Source organism: Anomaloglossus baeobatrachus, chromosome 8 (assembly GCF_048569485.1).
Source record: "Anomaloglossus baeobatrachus isolate aAnoBae1 chromosome 8, aAnoBae1.hap1, whole genome shotgun sequence".
Taxonomy (NCBI): domain Eukaryota; kingdom Metazoa; phylum Chordata; class Amphibia; order Anura; family Aromobatidae; genus Anomaloglossus; species Anomaloglossus baeobatrachus.
Window position 1 is genome coordinate 105,011,682 of NC_134360.1, and position 21,249 is coordinate 105,032,930.

The window sequence follows — 21,249 nt, forward strand, 5'->3', positions numbered from 1 at the left end:
CTAGGACTGGCTACCAGGGGGTGTATATGCTAGGAGGGAGGAGCTACACTTTGAGTGTAGTACTTTGTGTGTCCTCCGGAGGCAGAAGCTATACACCCATGGTCTGGGTCTCCCATAAGGAACGATGAAGAAATGGGATTTGAACCTACAATCAGGGCTGTGGAGTCGGTAAGCCAAACCTTCGACTCCGACTCCGACTCCGACTCCTCAAATTCTCTTGCACCGACTCCGACTCCGGCTCCGACTCCGACTCCGGCTCCGACTCCGACTCCTACATATATTGCTTATAGTTAGGTGAAAAATTTATTGTAGTACATGAATATGTGTATGTGAACATCAGACATTTAATAATTTTTATGATACAATAATCAAGATATTTGGATAGAACATAAAATATATTTATTGGAATACAACTTTAGAACACAAAAAACTGTAATAAATTGTAAATATGTAATACACTATATAATATACAGTAGATTACATATATATCTTGTGTGTGTGTATATACACTGTATATATATATATATATATTATATATATTACATATTTACAATTTATTAGTTTTTTTGTGTTCTAAAGTTGTATTCCAATAAATATTTTATGTTCTATCCAAATATCTTGATTATGGTATCATAAAAACAATTAAATGTCTGATGTTCACATTGTACTACAATAAATTTTTCACTTAAATATAAGCATTATACTAAATGTTGTTATTTAGTAAAATATTCAGCACATTCTGCATTGCACTCCTGTCCCCAATTTATTATATATTTTAGGAGTCGGAGTCGGTGCATTTTATACCGACTCCGACTCCGACTCCACCAAAATGAGCTCCGACTCCGACTCCGACTCCACGACTCCGACTCCGACTCCACAGCCCTGCCTACAATCATTCAATCGCTTGAATTATATTCTGCAAAAGTACAGTATTCAAAAACAGGAGGACAAAGTGGCTAATATGCAAAGAATTACAAATATTTATTCAATAGTATACAAAACATTACAAAAATACCGTGGAGAAGAGCAAGACATGACAAAAAACTGGCATCATAGATGGTAAAGCAGTTAATACAAAGGGCTGCACTGAAGGCTGAAATGGTACAATGCCATATAGTCACAGTGTAAGTATATAATCAATCACAAAAACATACCCAGTGCAGCCGAAATAAGAGGTAATAAAGTGCCAGTAGTGCAGAGGACAGAGGTCTGGATACCCCCCTAGGAAGGGTAACGCGCGTTTCGCGTGAAAAGAGTAACACGCTTCATCAGACCGGTCTGAGTAACACGGTCTGATGAAGCGTGTTACTCTTTTCACGCGAAACGCGCGTTACCCTTCCTAGGGGGGTATCCAGACCTCTGTCCTCTGCACTACTGGCACTTTACCTCTTATTTCGGCTGCACTGGGTATGTTTTTGTGATTGATTATATACTTACACTGTGACTATATGGCATTGTACCATTTCAGCCTTCAGTGCAGCCCTTTGTATTAACTGCTTTACCATCTATGATGCCAGTTTTTTGTCATGTCTTGCTCTTCTCCACGGTATTTTTGTAATGTTTTGTATACTATTGAATAAATATTTGTAATTCTTTGCATATTAGCCACTTTGTCCTCCTGTTTTTGATTGTTGCCTGTGGTGTGCACACCTCTCCACGGTTTAAACCCTTTTGCTTTTTCCGTGGTTCTTTCATATTTGAGATTATGTTTAATGCCTAATGGATTATCATGGTATTTTAAAAGTACAGTATTGCCATATGTAGTGAAACTGACGTTCTAGGGCAGTGATGGTTAACCTATGGTGACACGCCGAGCCATTTCTGCTGACACACAGGGCAGGCGGCCGCATCCTGATCTATAAAACAAGCCGCGGTCGCTGGTGATTTAACTAGAACTGCATGTGCGGCTAAACTGTTCCGAAATGACATGCCCAGGGAGCCACACATGCAGTTCTAGCTAATTCCCCGGCGGCCGTGGCTTTTCTTATAGATCGGGATGCGGCCACTGGTAATTTGTGTTCTGTAAACATGCAGGCTGCATGCGGCCCCTGAGCTTCTTGTGGCCCGCAGGTACCCTGACGATCGTGGCCCTATGCCGGTGGCCGCAGCCATCTGCGCTTTCCTTCAGATTTTTGATTTCCCCCGCCACGCACAGGAACTCTGCAGCTGCCAGCCAGAGGCCAGCAGGTGACGTGGTTGTGTGCAGTCACTTGCTGGCCTCTGGCTGCCATTGATAACTCTCTGCAGAGAGTTCCTGTGCGCGGGGGGGGGTGGGGGAAATCAATCATCTGAAGTAAAGCACAGATGGCTGCCGCGATCGTCAGGGGGCCTGCTGGCTGCAAGAAGCAGGAAAGGGGACACAAAGGGAACGGAGGATAGGTGAGAAGAATTGTGCGTGTGTATAAACGGCATAATGTGGCATAAATAGGGGGTGTTACTACAGGATGGGACAATTGCTAAAACAAGGGGGGACATTACTAAAGAAGGGGACATGGATGTGGACAAGAATTGACACGTTACTACAAGGGTGACATGATGGGCACATTACTACAGGTTGGGAACAAGGTTGGGCATATTACTACAGGATGGGGACAAGTATGGGCATATTTATACGGGGGGACAGGATGGGCACATTACTAAAGGATGGGGACAAAGATGGGAACATTACAGTGTTTTGTTTTTTTTTTTTAAATTTTGGCCCAAGCAGCTCAAAAAGTTGACCTTTACTGTTCTAGGTAGGAGGATAAAGACTGCAGTGATGGTTGCTTGAGGGTGCGGATGCTATAACAACCTATTGGCCCCGTGATCACGTTGCAGGGTAAGGCAGAGGGAGTAAGAGGGAGGTCATGTAGTTTATGGTATACATGTTCTTTGTAAGGTTGAACTAGATAATGAAGGTTGAACTATATGGACCTAGGTCTTTTTCAACCTAAATAACTATGTAACTATGTAATATTCAGAGGCATTTACAATAGGGAAAAAAAAGTATTTAGTCAGCCACTAATTGTGCAAGTTCTCACAAAGATGAGGTCGGCCTGTAATTGACATCATAGGTAGACTACAACTATGAGAGACAGAATAAAAAAACAAATCCAGAAAACCACCTAGTCCTATTTGGCAAGATTTTTTTGCAAATTATGGTGGAAAATAAATATTTGGTCAATAACAAAAGTTAATCTCAATATTTTGCTATATATCCTTTGTTGGCAATGATAGAGTTCAAACGTTTTCTGCAAGTCTTCACAAGGTTAGCACACACTGTTTGAGGTATGTTGGCCCATTCCTCCATGCAGATCTCCTCTAGAGCAGTGATGTTTTGGGCCGGTCCCTCTGCAACACGAACTTTCAACTCCCTCAAAAGTTTTTCAATGGGGTTGAGGTCTGGAGACTGGCTAGGTCACTCAAGGACCTTCATATGCTGCTTCTTACGAAGCCACTCCTTTCGTTGCCCTGGCATTGTGCTTGGGATCATTATGCTGAAAGACCCAGCCACATTTCATCTTCAATGCCCTTGCTGATAGAAGGAGGTTTGCACTCAAAATCTCACGCTACATGGCCCCATTCATTGTTTCATGTACACAGATCAGTCGTCCTGGTCTCTTTACAGAGACACATCCCCAAAGCATGATGTTGCCAACCCCATGCTTCACAGTAGGTTTGGTGTTCTTTGGATGCAACACCGCATTCTGTTTCCTCCGAACACGATGAGTTGAGTTTCCACCAAATAGTTATACTTTGGTTTCATCAGACCATATGACATTCTCTCAATATTCTTCTGGATAATCCAAATGCTCTCTAGCAAACTTCAGATGGGCCTGTACATGTACTGGTTTAAGGAGGGGAACACGTCTGGCACTTCAGGATCGGAGTCCCTGGCGACCTTTGTTACGGTGGTCCCAGCTCTATGCAGGTCATTCACTAGGTCCCCCGTGTGGTTCTGGGATTTTTGCTCACCGTTCTTGTGATCATTTTGACCCCCACAGGGTGGATATCTTGCATGGAGCCCCCGATTGAGGGGGATTATCAGTGGTCTTGTAGGTCTTCCATTTTCTTAGTATTGCTCCCACAGTTGATTTCATCACACCAAGCTGCTTGCCTATTGCAGATTCAGTCTTCCCAGCTGGCGCAGGGCTACAATTTTATTTCTGGTGTCCTTCAACAGCTCTTTGGTCTTCACCATAGTGGAGATTGGAGTGTGACTGTTTGATGTTGTGGACAGGTGTCTTTTATACTGATAAGTTCTAACAAGTTCCTTTACTGCAGGTAATGAGTGGAGGACAGAGGAGCCTCTTGAAGAAGTTACAGGTCTGTGAGAGCCAGAAATCTTACATGTTTTTAGATTACTAAATACTTATTTTCCACCATAATTTGCAAAAAAATCTTGCCAAATCAGACAAGGTGATTTTCTGGATTTGTTTTCTCATTTTATCTCTCCTAGTTGTGGTCTACCTATGATATAAATTACAGGCCTCATCTTTTTAAGTGGGAGAACTTGCACAATTGGTGGCTGACTAAATACTTTTTCCCCACTGTTACAAACAAAATTCTGCCATTTTCTTCTATAATAGATTTCTATATGGTTTAACAGCAACACAATAAATAATTAGATTATTTAGGACAAACCTTTATAACTGATGAGTTTTATAGAAGTATAACAAACCTCAGCTTCTCTTTTCCTAATCCTGGTCTGTTCAACTTCATCCATAACCTTCTGTGACTCTTCAACATTTCCTTCTGCTCCTAACTGCTCAGCTTTGGCTAGCAATTTTCCGATCTCTTCATTCAGCTCATGTACCTTCTCTGCCTGAAAAAAGAAAATATATTCACCACCATGCACAAGTAATATTGCCTATATCTTTTTAACGTTACTGACCATGATAATTTGTACCAAACATTTGTATCATACTATGTAATGCCATAACACAAAGTGGCGCTTTGGTGTAACAGGATCTTAAGCAAACTCATGTGAATATTAGCCAATATTCTTCAGGATTCCCCCATCACACCCATCCGAATCACTTCTTCCTACCACTGCTAAATAGTATCCTTTTCCTTATCTTTTGTGCTCCAACAATGGATTTATCAAAGAAAAAATTAAACCGTTCATAAGCCATGGCTTAAAAGGCCTGTCCTCAAGAAATCAGATCCACAACGTAAGGCATATTTGTAGTATTTAGTTTGGAAATTGTAGAGCAATCATGCTCAAGTTTTAATTGCAATAGCAGTGGTGGACACTCCCATCTTTCATGCCTGCCTCCTTATTTCCCCAGAGTAACTTGTCAGTCAAAGAATTAAGTTCAGACGGCAAATAAGGAGACAGGTATGAGAGCTGGAAGGGCAGTGTGTGCCCATTAGAGTTGAGCGATGTCCGAGGTTCGCCAATTTCATGTTAGAGTGATTTTGGGGGGGTGTTCGAGTGATTCGTCGAACTCGAGCTTTTTGCTAAAAGTTCGACAGTTCGAGTTACGTTCGAGAAAGGTTCGATCACCAAAAGCGTGACTTTTCACAGTAAGGCTATGTGCACACGTTGCTATCTGCATGCATCCTGCGTCCCCAGCACAATCCCTCTCCCTTTCCTACTCACCGATCACGGGCGCCTCGCTGCACGGCTGTCACAATCTGCGGCGTCTTTTCCTGCCGCTTCATTATTCAATCAGGTATTCCATGCTTTCCCCGCACACCGGCGCCCATGATTGGTTGCAGTCAGACACGTCCCCCCCACGATGAGTGACAGCTGTCTCACTGCAACCAATCACAGCCGCCGGTGGGCGGGTCTATATCGTGCAGTAAAATAAATAAATAAAAAATGCGGTTCCCCCATATTTGATACCAGCCAGGATAAAGCCACACAGCTGGAGGCTGGTACTGTCAGGATTGGGAGCGCCACATTATGGGGAGCCCACCACCCTAACAATATCAGCCAGCAGCCGCCCGGAATTGCCGCATCCATTAGATGCGACAGTCTCTGGACTCTACCCAGCTCATCCCGAATTGCCCTGGTGCGGTGGCAATCGAGGTAATAACGTGGTTAATCATGACAGGAGTCTCCCTGAGACACCTTTCAAGATTAAACTGTAAGTGAAAGTAAAGAAACACACAGCGAAAAATACTTTATTTGGAATAAAAGACAAAAAAAACATCCTCTTTCACCATTTTATTAAAATCCCCAAATACCCCTCCAGGTCCGACGTAATCTACACGACACTGTCAACTCTGTTACAGAACACGAGTGCTCTGCGTCCTCTCCACGTAGCACATGAAGAGAATCGCGCTGTCAACTCAGACTTCAGTCTGCAATGCAAACCTCAAGATTACAAAATCTGCCTTTGGTCCTCATAAGAGCCAGTGGCTGAATGGATAGAGCGCTCGCCTAGGAAGCATAAATTCACAAGGTCAAGTCACGGCTGTGTCGTTAAAGAATTTTTTTTATTTTCAATTTTAAATTAACCATTCTTTATTTATAATTGTATTTTAATTATGCACAGATGGGAGGAGCCGGACATCAGCTGTGAGCCGCTTCACGGAATGTGGCTGCATTCATTCTCTGTCTTTCCGTCTTTCCTTCCTTCCGTCTTTCCTTCCTTCCGTCTTTCCTTCCTTCCGTCTTTCCTTCCTTCCGTCTTTCCTTCCTTCCGTCTTTCCTTCCTTCAGTCTTTCCTTCCTTCCCGTCTGTCCCTTTCCGTCTGTCCCTTTCCGTCTGTCCCTTTCCGTATTTTTTTATTGCACTAATGCATCAGCTGATTGTATAAAAGCAGTTTATACAATCAGCTGCTGTGTCGTGTGATTCTGGCCCTTGAACCTGACACATCATCTGATCGCTTTGCCTTCCAGCAAACCGATCAGATGATATTGGATCCGGATTGGACAGCGCGGGACCCTTGACCCAGGATTACTGTGGAGGCGGAAGGGGGGTTCTTAATTTCAATAAAGATGGAGTCACTAATTGTGTTGTGTTTTATTTCTAATAAAAATATTTTTCTCTGTGTTGTGTTTTTTTTTATCTGTACTAGAAATTCATGGTGGCCATGTCTAATATTTGCTTGACACCATGAATTTCGGGCTTAGGGCCAGTTGATAATATACAGCTAACCCTAACACCATTATTACCCAGCGAGCCACCCGTCACCAGGGCAGCTGGAAGAGTTGGATACAGCGTCAGAAGATGGCGCTTCTATGAAAGCGCCATTTTCTGGGACGGCTGGGGACTGCAATTCGCAGCAGAGGTGCCCAGAAAGCTTGGGCACCCTGAGCTGCGGATTCCAATCCCCAGCTGCCTAGTTGTACCTGGCTGGACACAAAAATTGGGCAAAGCCGTCATTTTATTTTAAATTATTTCATGAAATTCAAAAAAAAAAAAAAAGTCTTCCCTATATTTTTGGTTCCCAGCCGGGTACAAATAGGCAGCTGGGGGTTGGGGGCAGCCCATGGCTGCCTGCTGTACCTGGCTAGCATACAAAAACATGGCAAAGCCCACGTAATTTTTTTGGGGGGCAAAAAACTCCTGCATACAGTCCTGGATGGAGGATGCTGAGCCTTGTAGTTCTGCAGCTGCTGTCTGTCTGTATGGAGGAGAGCAGACAGCAGCTGCAGAACGAAAAGGCTCAGCATGCTCCATCCAGGACTGTATGCAGGAGTTTTTTGCCCACCAAAAAAATTACGTGGGCTTCGCCATATTTTTGTATGTTAGCCAGGTACAGCAGGCAGGTACGGCTGCCCTCAACCCCCAGCTGCCTATTTGTACCCGTCTGGGAACAAAAAAGAAAAAAAAAAAAAAATAATAATAATAATAGGGAAGCCCTTTTTCTTAATTATTTCATAAATTTCATGAATTTAACAAAAAAAACAAAAAAAAAAATCGACATGAGCTTCGCCCCATTTTTGTGTCCAGCCAGGTACAACTAGGCAGCTGGGGATTGGAATCCGCAGCACAGGTTAGCCTGAGCTTTCTGGGCCCCTCTACTGCGAATTGCAGTCCTCAGCCGAACCAGAAAATGGCGCTTTCATATAAGCGCCATCATCTGGCGCTGTATCCAACTCTTCCAGCAGCCCTGAAGCCGGGTGGCTTGCTGGGCAATCATGTGTTAATTAACTACCGTGTTTTTCCAAAAATAAGACACTGTCTTATATTTTTATTGCCCCCCAAAAAAACACTAGGGCTTATTTTTGGAGGAGGTCTTATTCTTGGAGAAACATGGTTGGGGGTAAGTTTACCCCCCAAAAAAGCAGACCCCCCCCACTTCCCAGGAGACTCATACTCAGCAGACCAGGACTTCTGCGTGGTTCCCAGGTCCTCCTGTGATCTCCGGTCGGTGCTGAACGCTGTCCTACCCTGCTGCTAGCTGACCCACACAGATCACACACACACACACACACACACACACACACACACACACACAGCAGATCGCAAATACACACAGCCGATCACAGATACACACAGCCGATCGCAGGCACACAGCCGAACGCAGACACACAGCCGAACGCAGACACACAGCCGAACGCAGACACACAGCCGAACGCAGAGACACACACAGCCGAACGCAGAGACACACACAGCCAAACGCAGAGACACACACAGCCAAACGCAGAGACACACACAGCCAAACGCAGAGACACACACAGCCAAACGCAGAGACACACACAGCCAAACGCAGAGACACACACAGCCAAACGCAGAGACACACACAGCCAAACGCAGAGACACACACAGCCAAACGCAGAGACACACACAGCCAAACGCAGAGACACACACAGCCAAACGCAGAGACACACACAGCCAAACGCAGAGACACACACAGCCAAACGCAGAGACACACACAGCCAAACGCAGAGACACACACAGCCAAACGCAGAGACACACACAGCCAAACGCAGAGACACACACAGCCAAACGCAGAGACACACACAGCCGAACGCAGAGACACACACAGCCGAACGCAGACACACACACAGCCGAACGCAGACACACACACAGCCGAACGCAGACACACACACAGCCGAACGCAGACACACACAGCCGAACGCAGACACACACAGCCGAACGCAGACACACACAGCCGAACGCAGACACACACAGCCGAACGCAGACACACACAGCCGAACGCAGACACACACAGCCGAACGCAGACACACACAGCCGAACGCAGACACACACAGCCGAACGCAGACACACACAGCCGAACGCAGACACACACACACAGCCGATTGCAGACACACAGCAGATCACACACACACACACACACACAATCACATCCAGCACTTACGGCTGCAAGGAATGAGAGCAAGTCACGTGTCCGGCCGCAGGTCCTGCTTGTTGCGCTCCACCGCACTGCCTCTCAGGATTCTGCCGGCGAGAAGAGATCAGTGTCGCTGGATGAGGTGAGTGTGTATGCGATCCGATGTGTGTGCGTGTGATTTGATGTTTGCGTGTGATCCGAAGTTTGTGTGTGCGATCTGATTACGTGTGCGATCTGTGTGTGCGATCCGATGTTTGTGTGTAAGATCGGATTGTGTGTGTGTGTGTGTGAGAGATCTGATTGTGTGTGTGTGTGTGATCTGATTATGTGAAAGGAAAAAAAAAGCTAGCACTAAATGTGCACTACAGCACTAAAAAATTCCAACTGTACTTATAAATATGATATTTTTGGCAAAAAAATTGCAATCTCTTAGTACAGTTGGAATGTTTAGTGCTGTAGTGCACATTTATTGCTAGCTTTTGTTTTTTCTTCATTGAATTCGTCGGTGGTTGACCCCGACCTTGCTATGCACCCCAATTTGGGATGTATTCCACCTGTCTAGATTTTGGCGATTGGTGACTGTTCATATTCAGTCATCAGGCCCTGTCCACAGGCTATTTACTTCATGCAGCATTTGCTTGGACCCAGGGTGGATTTGATTTAAATCTAACTGATTTAAATCACGATTTAAATCACGATTTAAATCACTAGTCAGTAAAGCTGGGGTCACACTAAACGACAGCGACAACGACGTCGCTGTTACGTCACCATTTTCTGTGACGTAGCAGCGACCTTGTAAGTCGCTGTAATGATCGCTGCTTAGCTGTCAAACAGCAGCCGAAGCAGCGATCATAACGACCCGCGTCGCTCTTCTGCAACATGTGCAGAGAGCAGGGAGCCACGCACACTGAGCGCTGGCTCCTTGCTCTCCTAGGTACAGTACACATCGGGTTAATTAACCCGATGTGTACTGCAGCTACATGTCACAGTGCAGAGAGCAGGGAGCCGCGCACACTGCTTAGCGCTGGCTCCTTGCTCTCCTAGCTACAGTACACATCGGGTTAATTACACGATGTGTACTGCAGCTACATGTGAAGAGAGCAGGAGCCGGCAGCACAGGCAGCGTGAGAGCGGCGGAGGCTGGTAACGAAGGTAAATATCGGGTAACCACCTTGGTTACCCAATGTTTACCTTGGTTACAGCTTACCGCAGCTGCCGGCTCCTGCTCGCTTCATTTCGTCGCTCTCTCGCTGTCACACACAGCGATCTGTGCGTCACAGCGGGAGAGCGACGACCAAAAAATGAAGCTGGACATTCAGCAACGAGCGGCGACCTCACAGCAGGGGCCAGCTCGTTGCTGGATGTCACACACAGCGACAGCGACGGGACGTCGCTGCAACGTCACAGAAAATGGTGACGTAGCAGCGACGTCGTTGTCGCTGTGTGTGACACCACCTTAAGGCTTGATTTAAATCAGTGATTTAAATCAAAGTTTCTACCTAAACTAGTTCTTGCTACTTTAACATGCAAGTAGATGAAGATTTTTAGAATCACTTTTTATATTACTTTTTTCTCCCCAGTTTAGTGGGTTAATCATTCATATTTGGACACCACTGTTCTGTTGTACTTAGGAAGGAGAAAAATAATCCTGACCTTAATAACAATTTAAATAGATTTATTCAACTGAAACAATAACATTACAGCATAAGTTATTTGCTTAAACAAACATCCATGTTTGTTAACTAATTTGGCTAAACAAAATATATATATATTTTAAGAAACTTAGACTGTCAGCCCAGCCGACACATGAAAAACTTAAATACTACTGTCCCTGCTGTCCTCTGTAGCTCACTTGTCGTCATCTTCATCATCATCTTCTTCTTTGTTCCTATTCATAATCTGGAAAAGAAAAACAAGCTTTCCTGCTTTATTGGGTCCCAACCGATTTCTCAATTTAGAATGAATGAGTCCAAAGGAAGAGAATATTCTTTCAACGCCTGCAGAAGAAGCTACTGCTGTTAAAAGTGAAATCATTACTTGAACAGTCTCTAAATCCAAGCACTTAAGTGACTTCCACCAGTTTACTGGTGTGACCTTCCTTAAAATATCTTCAGCAAACCTATATTTCTTGAATGTTTCCCCCTTAGCTCTGAAGTTTATTATAGTTGGCATTAAAGATGGATAATTGCTGGACACCCATGTCATAGCTAACTCCTCTTCCTCAGCACTTAGATTTTGACCCTGATATTGGATATTGACAATATTTGCCAAAAAATGAGCTGGAGTCAGTGCTTGTCCCATTCGTTTGTTTACTGCTTGTAATTTAATTCTGTCCATGTGTAGTTCTGTTTTTAAGTGTTCACTCAGTTCCTTCCAAATTTCAACAGCATCCGCAATAAAACAGCTATTTTTCTGTATTTTGCTTAAAGCTTGAGAGATGGGTTTCAGGAAGCTCAGCATATGTTCAACATTTCTCTTAAGCCCAATGTTGAGGATTTTGGCCGTGACAGTGCCATCTATTTTATCTCGATTTTCTTCACAAAGTGTCATCAGAATAGGCCAGTTTTTGATATACTGCTCAAAACAGTCCACCACAGAGTTCCATCTAACATCTTGTGGGAGCGTTAGCTTGGTTCCACCCATCCTTTTCAGAGCTGCTGCAGTAAAATGATTATTACGGAAGTATTTAGCAATTTCAACATTAGCCTTTATTTCTGGAACAGTTAAGTCTTTGGCTAAGAGGTGCAGCAAATGAGCACTGCAACCATATGTTATTAGCAGCTTTGTATTCCCTCCCTGCTCTTCTAAATCTCTTCTCATCTTGGATACGTTTGCAGCATTGTCAGTGACCAAACTGCGTACTAGACATTTGAATTTTTGTTCACATGTCGTTATAGCTTTTACTGCCACTTCTTGTAAGTATTCTGCTGTGTGTGCATTTCCTGACGTATCAGTTGTTTGTGCAAGGAAGACTTTACCTTCTTCTGTTGTTATACAAGCACATACAATAGGATCATTGTGGACATTACTCCACCCATCAATACTTAGGTTAACAATTTTACCCCCCAGAGCTGTTGCACATTGCTCCATTTCTCTGTCATACACTTGATCCAGCAGTTTCCCTGCAACATCAGCTCTGCTGGGTGGACTGTATCCTGGTCTCAGTGACTGAACCATATTAATGAAATGTGGGTTCTCAGTCAGACGGAAAGAAGAGTTCGTTGCATAAATAAACTGGGCAATTTTTTCATCAATCAACTCTTTTTCTAATCTGCTAGTTCTTATCACAAACCTATCTATGGTGGTTCCAGGAGGTAAAGGTTTTTTCTTCCTTTTGGGTGATGGTGATATGTGGCTGTCTGATGATGATGCTGCTGCTAATGAAGCACTATCCTGGATGGATAACTCAAACTGTAGAACAGGATGATGGTGATCTTGGAGGTGGATAGTTTCCAGAATCCATGAATTCCCCTAAACAAAAAAAGTCAATGCTGTTATTTTATTATTTATTATACAATTTCTGCTTATTGTACACAACACATCACTGCCCCTGCCCCAAAAGGAATATTTGTTTTTCTTCATAACTGTACCAAATGACAGTAACATGCAGTAATAATAAGAAATGTAATTTTTCTCACACATGACAGTTCAGTCTTTAGAAATAGGATTCAATAAAAATGTTTACCAACCTGAAGATCCTGCCTGTTCAGAAGTGTTTCTTTGGTCATCTTCATCACCGCACTTCTCATGATGTTGCCTCATTCACGCCACCACGCCTTGCATCTCTTTGTTGCATCATTTGCATTTTGCACGCATGCCTGCCTTACAGATAGGCGAAGGAGCTTCATTAAAATATTCCCAAACTGGGTCTCTTACGGCCTGCTGCCATTATAAGGAAAGAATGTAATAAACCTCAGATCGTACACACAAACAGATCCAGACTTGTCTGTCTGTGGCTATGCTGCAGTATTGTGCTCAAAGTTTCACTTTCATTTTCTTGTCTGCTTGCCCTTCCTCCTCCTCACACTTAGATTCACATTCTTCTTGTGTTGTGCAGATCTATTCCACTCCAAACAATCAGAAACATATTGTCTAACTTCTTGGACTTGGCACTGAAGGGGTTGATTCTGTATTCATAGGTTTGTAGAACAATAGGATGAAGGTCTTTTTCTCAACTCTGTTCATGTTGTAATATTTTTGCCGTGAAGAAGAGGTTGGGTCCTCTGCGGAGTCAAATTCAGTTTTGAGAACTGCGTAAGTAAAGTGAGCGTCTGTGATAATATAGGAGAGAAACTGCACACTAATCCTACAGAAACCTCTGGAAGAGCATGGCATTGTGAATGTTACACATATACAGCCTTTATTCTACTGAGTTAAACAACTCAGCTTTATCTCATGATGGAAGAACCTTTGGATGGTAAAATATTTTCGTCAAAAAGCAGTTTATAGAAAAAAATCCGATTTAAATAAAAAAAAAATCCGATTTAAATAAAAAAAAAATTTTTTTTTTTAAAAAAAGCATTGATTTTTTATCCACCCTACTTGGACCTGTCCCGCCCACAGCCATGATTCAGTCATGGGTACGGGATTGAAATAGACCAGGTGAGTGCTGCTAAGAGCAGTTCTACTATTTCATTTGTGAGGTCGTTTGGCACATTTTATAAAAATATTTTAGTGTTAGGCGGGCTTTGCACGCTGCGACATCGGTAACAATGTGTTACCGATGCTGCAGCGATAGTCCCGCCCCCTTCGCACGTGCAATATCTAGTGAAAGCTGCCGTAGCGATTATTATCGCTACGGCAGTTTCACACGCACTTACCTGCCGTGCGACGTCCCTCTCGCCGGCGACCCGCCTCCTTCCTAAGGGGGCGGGTCGTGCGGCGTCACAGCGACGTCACACGGCAGGCGGCCAATTGAAGTGGAGGGGCGGAGATGAGCAGGATGTAAACATCCCGCTCACCTCCTTCCTTCTCATTGCAGCCGGCGGCAGGTAAGGTGATGTTCCTCGCTCCTGCGGCTTCACACACCGCGATGTGTGCTGCCGCAGGAGCGAGGAACAACATCGCACCGGTCGCTGCAGCGGCATTATGGAAATGTCGGAGGCTGCAGCGATGATACGATAACGACGCTTTTGCGCTCGTTCATCGTATCAAAAAGGTTTTACACGTTGCGATAATCGACTGCGACGCCGGATGTGCGTCACTTTCGATTTGACCCCATCGACATCGCACGTGCAATGTCGCAACGTGCAAAGCCGCCCTTAGGACTGCCCCAAATGAGATTTGCCGTGGAGTGGCGGGGTGGCTCAAGAAATTGCAATTTTTTGACAAAAATCTCATTTATAATAAGTACAGTTGGGATTTTTAGTGCTGTAGTGCACATTTAGTGCTAGCTTTTTTGTTTTTTCTTCATACATACACATATATAGATCTGATTCTTCTAATTTTTATTTTTTTCTTATATCTAAAAACACCCCACACGTGAAGGGAGGGAAAATACGGGTGCTGTCATGGGTTCTGAAAAAAAAAAACATAACCGGTAAGTAATTAAGTATTTTTCCTACCACCCATGACAGCACCATGGAAAGAATTACAGAGAACTCAGCTAGGGAAGGTCCACAGCCTGTAGAACCCTTCTACCAAAAGTGAGATCAGAGGAGAATGATAGATCAAGCCGATAGGGTTTATAAAAGGTAGAGGGTAAAGACCATGTTGCCGCCTTACACATGAGCTCGATGGAGACATCAGACTTTTCCACCCAGGAGGTTACCATAGCTCGTGGAATGAGCCTTCAGCCCTTCCGGGGGCAATATGCCTGCAGTAGTGTAGGTTAAACTAATGGCCTCTCAAACCCACCTAGCTAGAGTAGATTTAGATGCCCAATGACTCTTTACCTGGCCCGGAAAGGTGAAAAATAAAAAAAGACCTATCTAGTCTCAAAGACTCTGTGGCCTCTAGGTATTTTATCAGGCATCTTCGGATATCTAGGGTATCTAGCTTCTCCTCCTTCTGATTCCCAAAACTACTGCAGAAGGATGGGATAACCACCTCCTGAGACCTATGGAATTTTGAAGCTACTTTAGGGAGATATGCCGCATCTAGTCTCAACACAATGCTATCCTCAAAATCTGGGTGAAAGGAGGATCTGCCAACAGGGCCTGGATATCACTAACCCTACGGGCTGATGTTAATGCCACTAAAAGTACGGTTTCAAGTGAAAGCAACTTAATTGGTGTTCATGCTTTGGGTTCAAAGGGAGGCTCGGTCAGGGCTGACAGTACCAGATTCAGATCCCACGGAGGCATTTTAGGTCTAACAATAGGCATTGCTCGAGAGCGGGCCCTAATAAACCTGGAAATCCATCGATTATGTGCCAACTCAATTATATAAAGGCCTCTAGTGCGGACACCTGGACTTGAAGGGTGATAGTGGAAAGCCCCAAATCTACCCCCTTCTGCAGGAATTCTAAGATGGATAGACAGGGACCTCATCACTGAGCTGGATTCCTAGGGTAGACAAGAATCTGTTCCAGGTTCTGGCATAAATATTGTTGGTTACTGACTTTCTACTCTGGAGCAAAGTTGAGACCAGATTAGGGGAGAAACCTTTACTCTCTAGTAATAACCTCTCAAGTTATATGCTGTTAGATGAAGGCTGGAAATTTGAAGATCTTTGACTAGTCTCTGCGAGAGAAGGTCCAGGATGTCTGGAAGCACCCACGGGTTGGAGATGGACATCCTCCGTAGTCAAGAAAACCAAGGCCTTTTGTGCCAAAGGGAGCTATCAGGATGACCCTTGCTTGATCTTCTCTGATCTTCCTCAGGACAGCTGGAATCAGTATTATTGGAGGGAAAACGTATGCCAGACTGAAGTCCCATTTGACCAGGAAGGCGTCTACTGCGTGGGGGATTTTCTATAGGATTGAGGGAACAGAATGTTTCCACCTTCCGCTTCTGTCTGGTTGCAAACAGGTCTATGATTGGTTGCCCCCATAAGTCCACTATTTGGGAAAACACAGTCTTAAAAAATCCACTTTGTAGTTTTCTTCTCCTTTGATGTGTAGGGCCGTTAATGACTGCAGGTGTTGCTCTGCTAGTTGAAATATACGGACAGTCATCTCTAACAGGGATCTGGAACGAGTTCCCCCTTGATGGTTGATGAAGGCCACAGTTACTGAATTGTCAGAGGATTTGCACCAGGCACCCTACCAGAAGAGGTAGAAAGTTTAACACTGCGTGTTCTACCGCCATTAGTTCTTTTAGGTTTGAGGAGGTCTGTTTCTCCCTTTTCGATCAAACCCCATGAACTAGATGGTCCTGCAAATGAGCTCCCCACCTGCTGGGGCTCGCATCTGTAGTAATAACTTTTGTGACTGAATTTTTTCTGGCTACACCCTTTGACAGATTTTGTGTGTTTCTCCACCAATAGAGGGACTGGATCACTGAGTATATTAGCGTCTATTCCTCTTATAATTGACCCTTCAAGAACACCTGCATCATGCGTGACTCTAGTGTTGATTTTTTTAGATTTAGTAGCCAGCCCAGGTTCTGGATGGTGGAACACAGTTCCTGTATCTGGATTACACACTAACGATAAGACGCGCCCACAATCAGAAAGTCGTCCAGATATGGGATTAGTAGCGTGTTTTCTCCCATAAATGTGCCGTTACTTCCGCTATTAGCTTGGTGAAGACATGCGGAGCTACCGACAACCTGAAGGAGAGGGCTCTGTATTGACAACCTGAAGGAGAGGGCTCTATATTGGAAGTGGCGTATCTTTCCTTTGATGTATAGGGCCACTCTGAGGAATTTCTAATATTCCATGTGAATAGACACTATCATAAATAAACAAAGAAGAGTGCAACTGTGTGAAACCGCTACACAACTTGTGGAAAACAATTGAAAGCAGCTCACCTGAGTAGTTGTGCACCCTTTGACATCATCAGTAAACGTAAAGATGGTAATTACAGGCCAGTCTAGCAGAGGCAATGTCACCGCGGGGAAGTTGCAGTCCAGCATGTAAGGGGGTCTAGAAGAATCCTCCTGAAGCACCTGCATCCCGCGCAGAACAGACTCGCCGCGGAGCTTAAAGACAAGCACTAACACCGACAACGGCGCTCGGGTACAACCCAGGAGTGAACCTGCCGTGGCGGTGTGTGATGAAAGATCCGGTGAAAAAAAATACAATTGAACTGTTGCTGCACTCAGAACCTCACCTGCAGCCGCTAAAGTATAGCGATTCAATTGAAGGAAAAATAGAGGCTTAAAGAGAGGCGCTACAGACCAAATGAATACAATTTGTTTATTCTAAAACTAAAAAAGGCAAACACAACGCGTTTCTGGGACCCACAAAAAAAATGTCCCCTTCCTCAGGTGTAGATGATCACAAAAGGACCAGTGCATATATCTCTATCTATCTGAGATTCAGGAGTCTTTGTTAGGGAGGGATTCACTCCTAAGTCCCAACACATCAACTCTGCCCTCTACAACCCAGTTATTTAACAAGATAACAAATTTCTTCCCAATTCAACTGGCAGCCAGAGAAAAAGAAAAGAAAATCCAGAGGTTGTAGAGGAGAAAGGAACAAAGCTAGTAGGAAACCTCCCCCTGCCCACCAGGATTCAGAAAAAGAACAGGGTATAGGGATTTTCAATATATCTAGTCACAAACTGACAGAGGGTGAGATCTCTCTTTTAAAGAGGGGTCTTACCTTTTTCCCTAATACGCGTATTGATCTATTTTGGTCTCTTTATGGATTTGAATGAGTAAGACTGTACATAGACATTTCCTTATTATGGATAATAGAGCTGCTAAAATAGACTCCAGTGGGGAAGGAGGTCTGGATGGGGTAGCATCTCAGATCCCTACTCCACCTACCGATTGAAGCAGAACCCTTACATGTCTCTGTTCACCATAAATCTCAATTTTACCCCACATATCATAGGAGTAATCATCTTGAGATTTTTCAACATCTGGTACTTACATAGTTACATAGGTTGAAAAGAGACCTAGGGCCATCTAGTTCAACCGTCCTCCACCAATTATACATTTTGTCACTAAGTCATTTATAACCAACAATGTTGTGTGTATTGAGGAAATCATCCAGCCCTTTTTTAAAACCGGTTCTAGTATCTGCCATTACTACCTATCCCGACTGCCAGCTTGAGTATGTCCAGCCTTCCGGTTTCCCAGGAGATCCCCCGGTGACAGTCTGCTGTGGATCAAATCTTCTCCCGCCAGCCTGTACCAGTCTCCGGTTCTAGACTCCATCCGGTTTCATCAGTCTGCACCAGTTGCTGGTCCCGAACTCCATCTGTTACCACCAGTCGGCACCTGTACCCAGTTCCACTCATCTGTCCTGATTCCCTTGGGCCCACATCTATCATTGGACCAGCAGCCATATCCCGCACAGACATTTTAAGGACGCTAACCTGTATTCACTTGTGTCCTGGCTGCTGTGCATCTAGGCCCTCTGGGGTGGCCCCAAGACAGTTCCTGTATAGCGATTCGCTCTTGGTGGTCTCCCTGGGGGAGTCCGGTGCTCAGTCCCGTAGATCCTCCTTTGCACCGAATGTCACAAATAAGTCATGTGCCAGTCCTTTATACTGACCACACATGTATGTATACATATAAAGGAGATCTTTTCTGAGAAGTCTCTTTTCTAAGCTAAAACATATTTAACTTTTTCAACCTGTCACCATATGTGAGGCCTTGCATTCCTTGTAGTAGTCTAGTTAACCGCCTTTGAACTAACTTCTGAATATCCTTTTTAAAATGTGGAGCCCACAACTGAAACCCATATTCTAGATGTGGCCTTACAAGTGATTTATAGAGGGGTAACAATACGTTGGGATCACGGGATCTAATCTCTATTTTTATACACCCTAAAATCTTGTTTGTTTTAGCAGCTGCTGCTTGACATTGAGTACTGCTGCTCAGCTTATTTGAAATGAGAATACCAAAGTCCTTCTCCTGTTCTGTAGTCCCAAGATTACTTCCATTTAATGTATACCCAGCTATAGGATTACTCCGTCCTAGGTTCATTACTTAACATTTATCAACATTAAATCTCATTTGCCAAGTATCTGCCCATTCTGACATCTTATCCAGATCTTTTTGTAATATTGGACTGTCAAGGTCAGTTTTTAATATCCTACATAGTTTGGTATCATCAGCAAAGACTGACACTTTACTACATATCCCATCCACAAGGTCCTTAAAAAAAAGAGATTAAAAAGAATCGGTCCTAGAACAGATCCCTGCGGCACCCCACTGCTGACTATAGCCCATTTATGACAACGCTTTGTTTCCTATCTTTTAGCCAATTCCTTACCCAGTTGCATATAGTTTCCCCTAGTCCTTGCTTCTGGAGCTTCAGTATAAGGCTATTATGTGGCACAGTATCAAATGCCTTTGCAAAGTCCAAATAAATCCCTGCAGCTGCATTACCAATATCCAGATTTGCACTTAACCCCTCATAGAACCCAAACATGTAGGTAAGCCACAACTTATCTTTCCTGAATCCATGCTATCAGTTATATTATTTTCTGCAATATATTTTTGCATCTCATCACTTAAAATGCCCTCAAAAACTTTGCATGCTACTGATGTCAGACTTACTAGACGGTAGTTGCCTGGATCTACCAGCTTACCTTTCTTAAATATCGGAACCACATCAGCAATTGGGATTTATTTTAATGTCCTTGGCGATTTTTGTTTCAGTAGCTAATTTTGCTTGCTTGATTTCTTTTTTACATTTCCGATTGATGTCTTTATACTTCTGAAATGCTATTTCTGTATTCTTAGCCTTCAATAATTTAAACGCCCTTTGTTTTATTATACTTTGTATTGTCTTATTTATCCATAGTGGTTTCTTTTTATTCCTGGTCATTCTTTAACTAGAGGGTATAAGTTTTTTTTACAGGACTCTAGTAGTATATCCTTAAACTTACCCCATTTATGTTCGGTATCCCCAGTTACCATGACATTGTCCCAATCTACACATTTAAGCTCTTCCCATAGAACTGAGAGAAAGGACGGTGTGCAAAGTACCAGGGATACACCTGTATAATAGTGCAAAATAGGTCTTTATTTATAACGTATTATGTGGACACAAACTTGTTAAAACCACTTAAAAAGGCATACAAAGCCTATATAAATCATGTTTATCCCCTATAAAGGATAAAATACACCCCCCTGGCACAATAAAGAAATCACAAGGTTAGCCCAGTAGGGCTGCAGCTAATACATAAGAGATCCTAGTAGTACAACATTATAGTTGATATAAACGTGTTGGATTAAACTGCAAATGTATTTACACAGGGTAGAATAACCACCAAATACCATACATCACAATAGCAATACAAGGTATCAGCATAGGTAGCAGCCAAAATGACATGAAGCTGATGTAAACATGTTAGAATAAACAGCAAAAGCATTTGCATAGAGTAAGACAATCACCAGATGACATGGATCATAATATCATTACAAGGTATCAGCATAGGTAACAACCAAGATAGTACAAGGACCCTAGGATCACCAGATTACCAGCCCATACTGGAAACACCATGTAAAGGTTCAAGTAATAGCCAGGGTGGGGTAGAGGAATCCCCACGCGTATCGCTGTCCCCTAGGACAGCTTCATCAGGGGTAGGTGTGCCCACATAAAGGGCTGGGGTTTAAATAACCCACCACATTAGTGTGACAGCTGTTTGAAAGCTCACCTGATAGTTGAAAACGCCGCGTTCAGCGTGTGCCCGGCGTCCCGGAAGTCACACGCACGCTAGCATCCAATCAGGAAGAGGAAAGGAGTTATTGAGTGTTTTCGGGCACCGCGCATGCGCGGGACTCCGAAAACATGGCGGCCGCCATGTATGAAGACAAATGCTCGGAAGTGCCATTTTTTAGAGAAAAAAAGGAAATTCTATATTAGAAGTACCTTCTACCCTGTGTAAATACATTTTCAGTTTAATCCAACACGTTTATATCAACTATAATGTTGTACTACTAGGATCTCT

General features: G+C 43.7%; 1 protein-coding gene across 2 annotated transcripts in view; it reads right to left on the reverse strand.

The window, feature by feature from the left end:
• The window catches only part of LOC142249936 (putative RNA-binding protein Luc7-like 2), a 243,966-nt gene that overhangs the window by 82,684 nt on the left and 140,033 nt on the right, over nucleotides 1–21,249 (reverse strand). For both annotated transcript variants that reach the window (XM_075321940.1, XM_075321941.1), the window contains one exon: nucleotides 4,661–4,804. In XM_075321940.1, coding sequence (XP_075178055.1) covers nucleotides 4,661–4,804 — 144 coding nt within the window. The remainder of the gene's footprint in view (nucleotides 1–4,660; nucleotides 4,805–21,249) is intronic.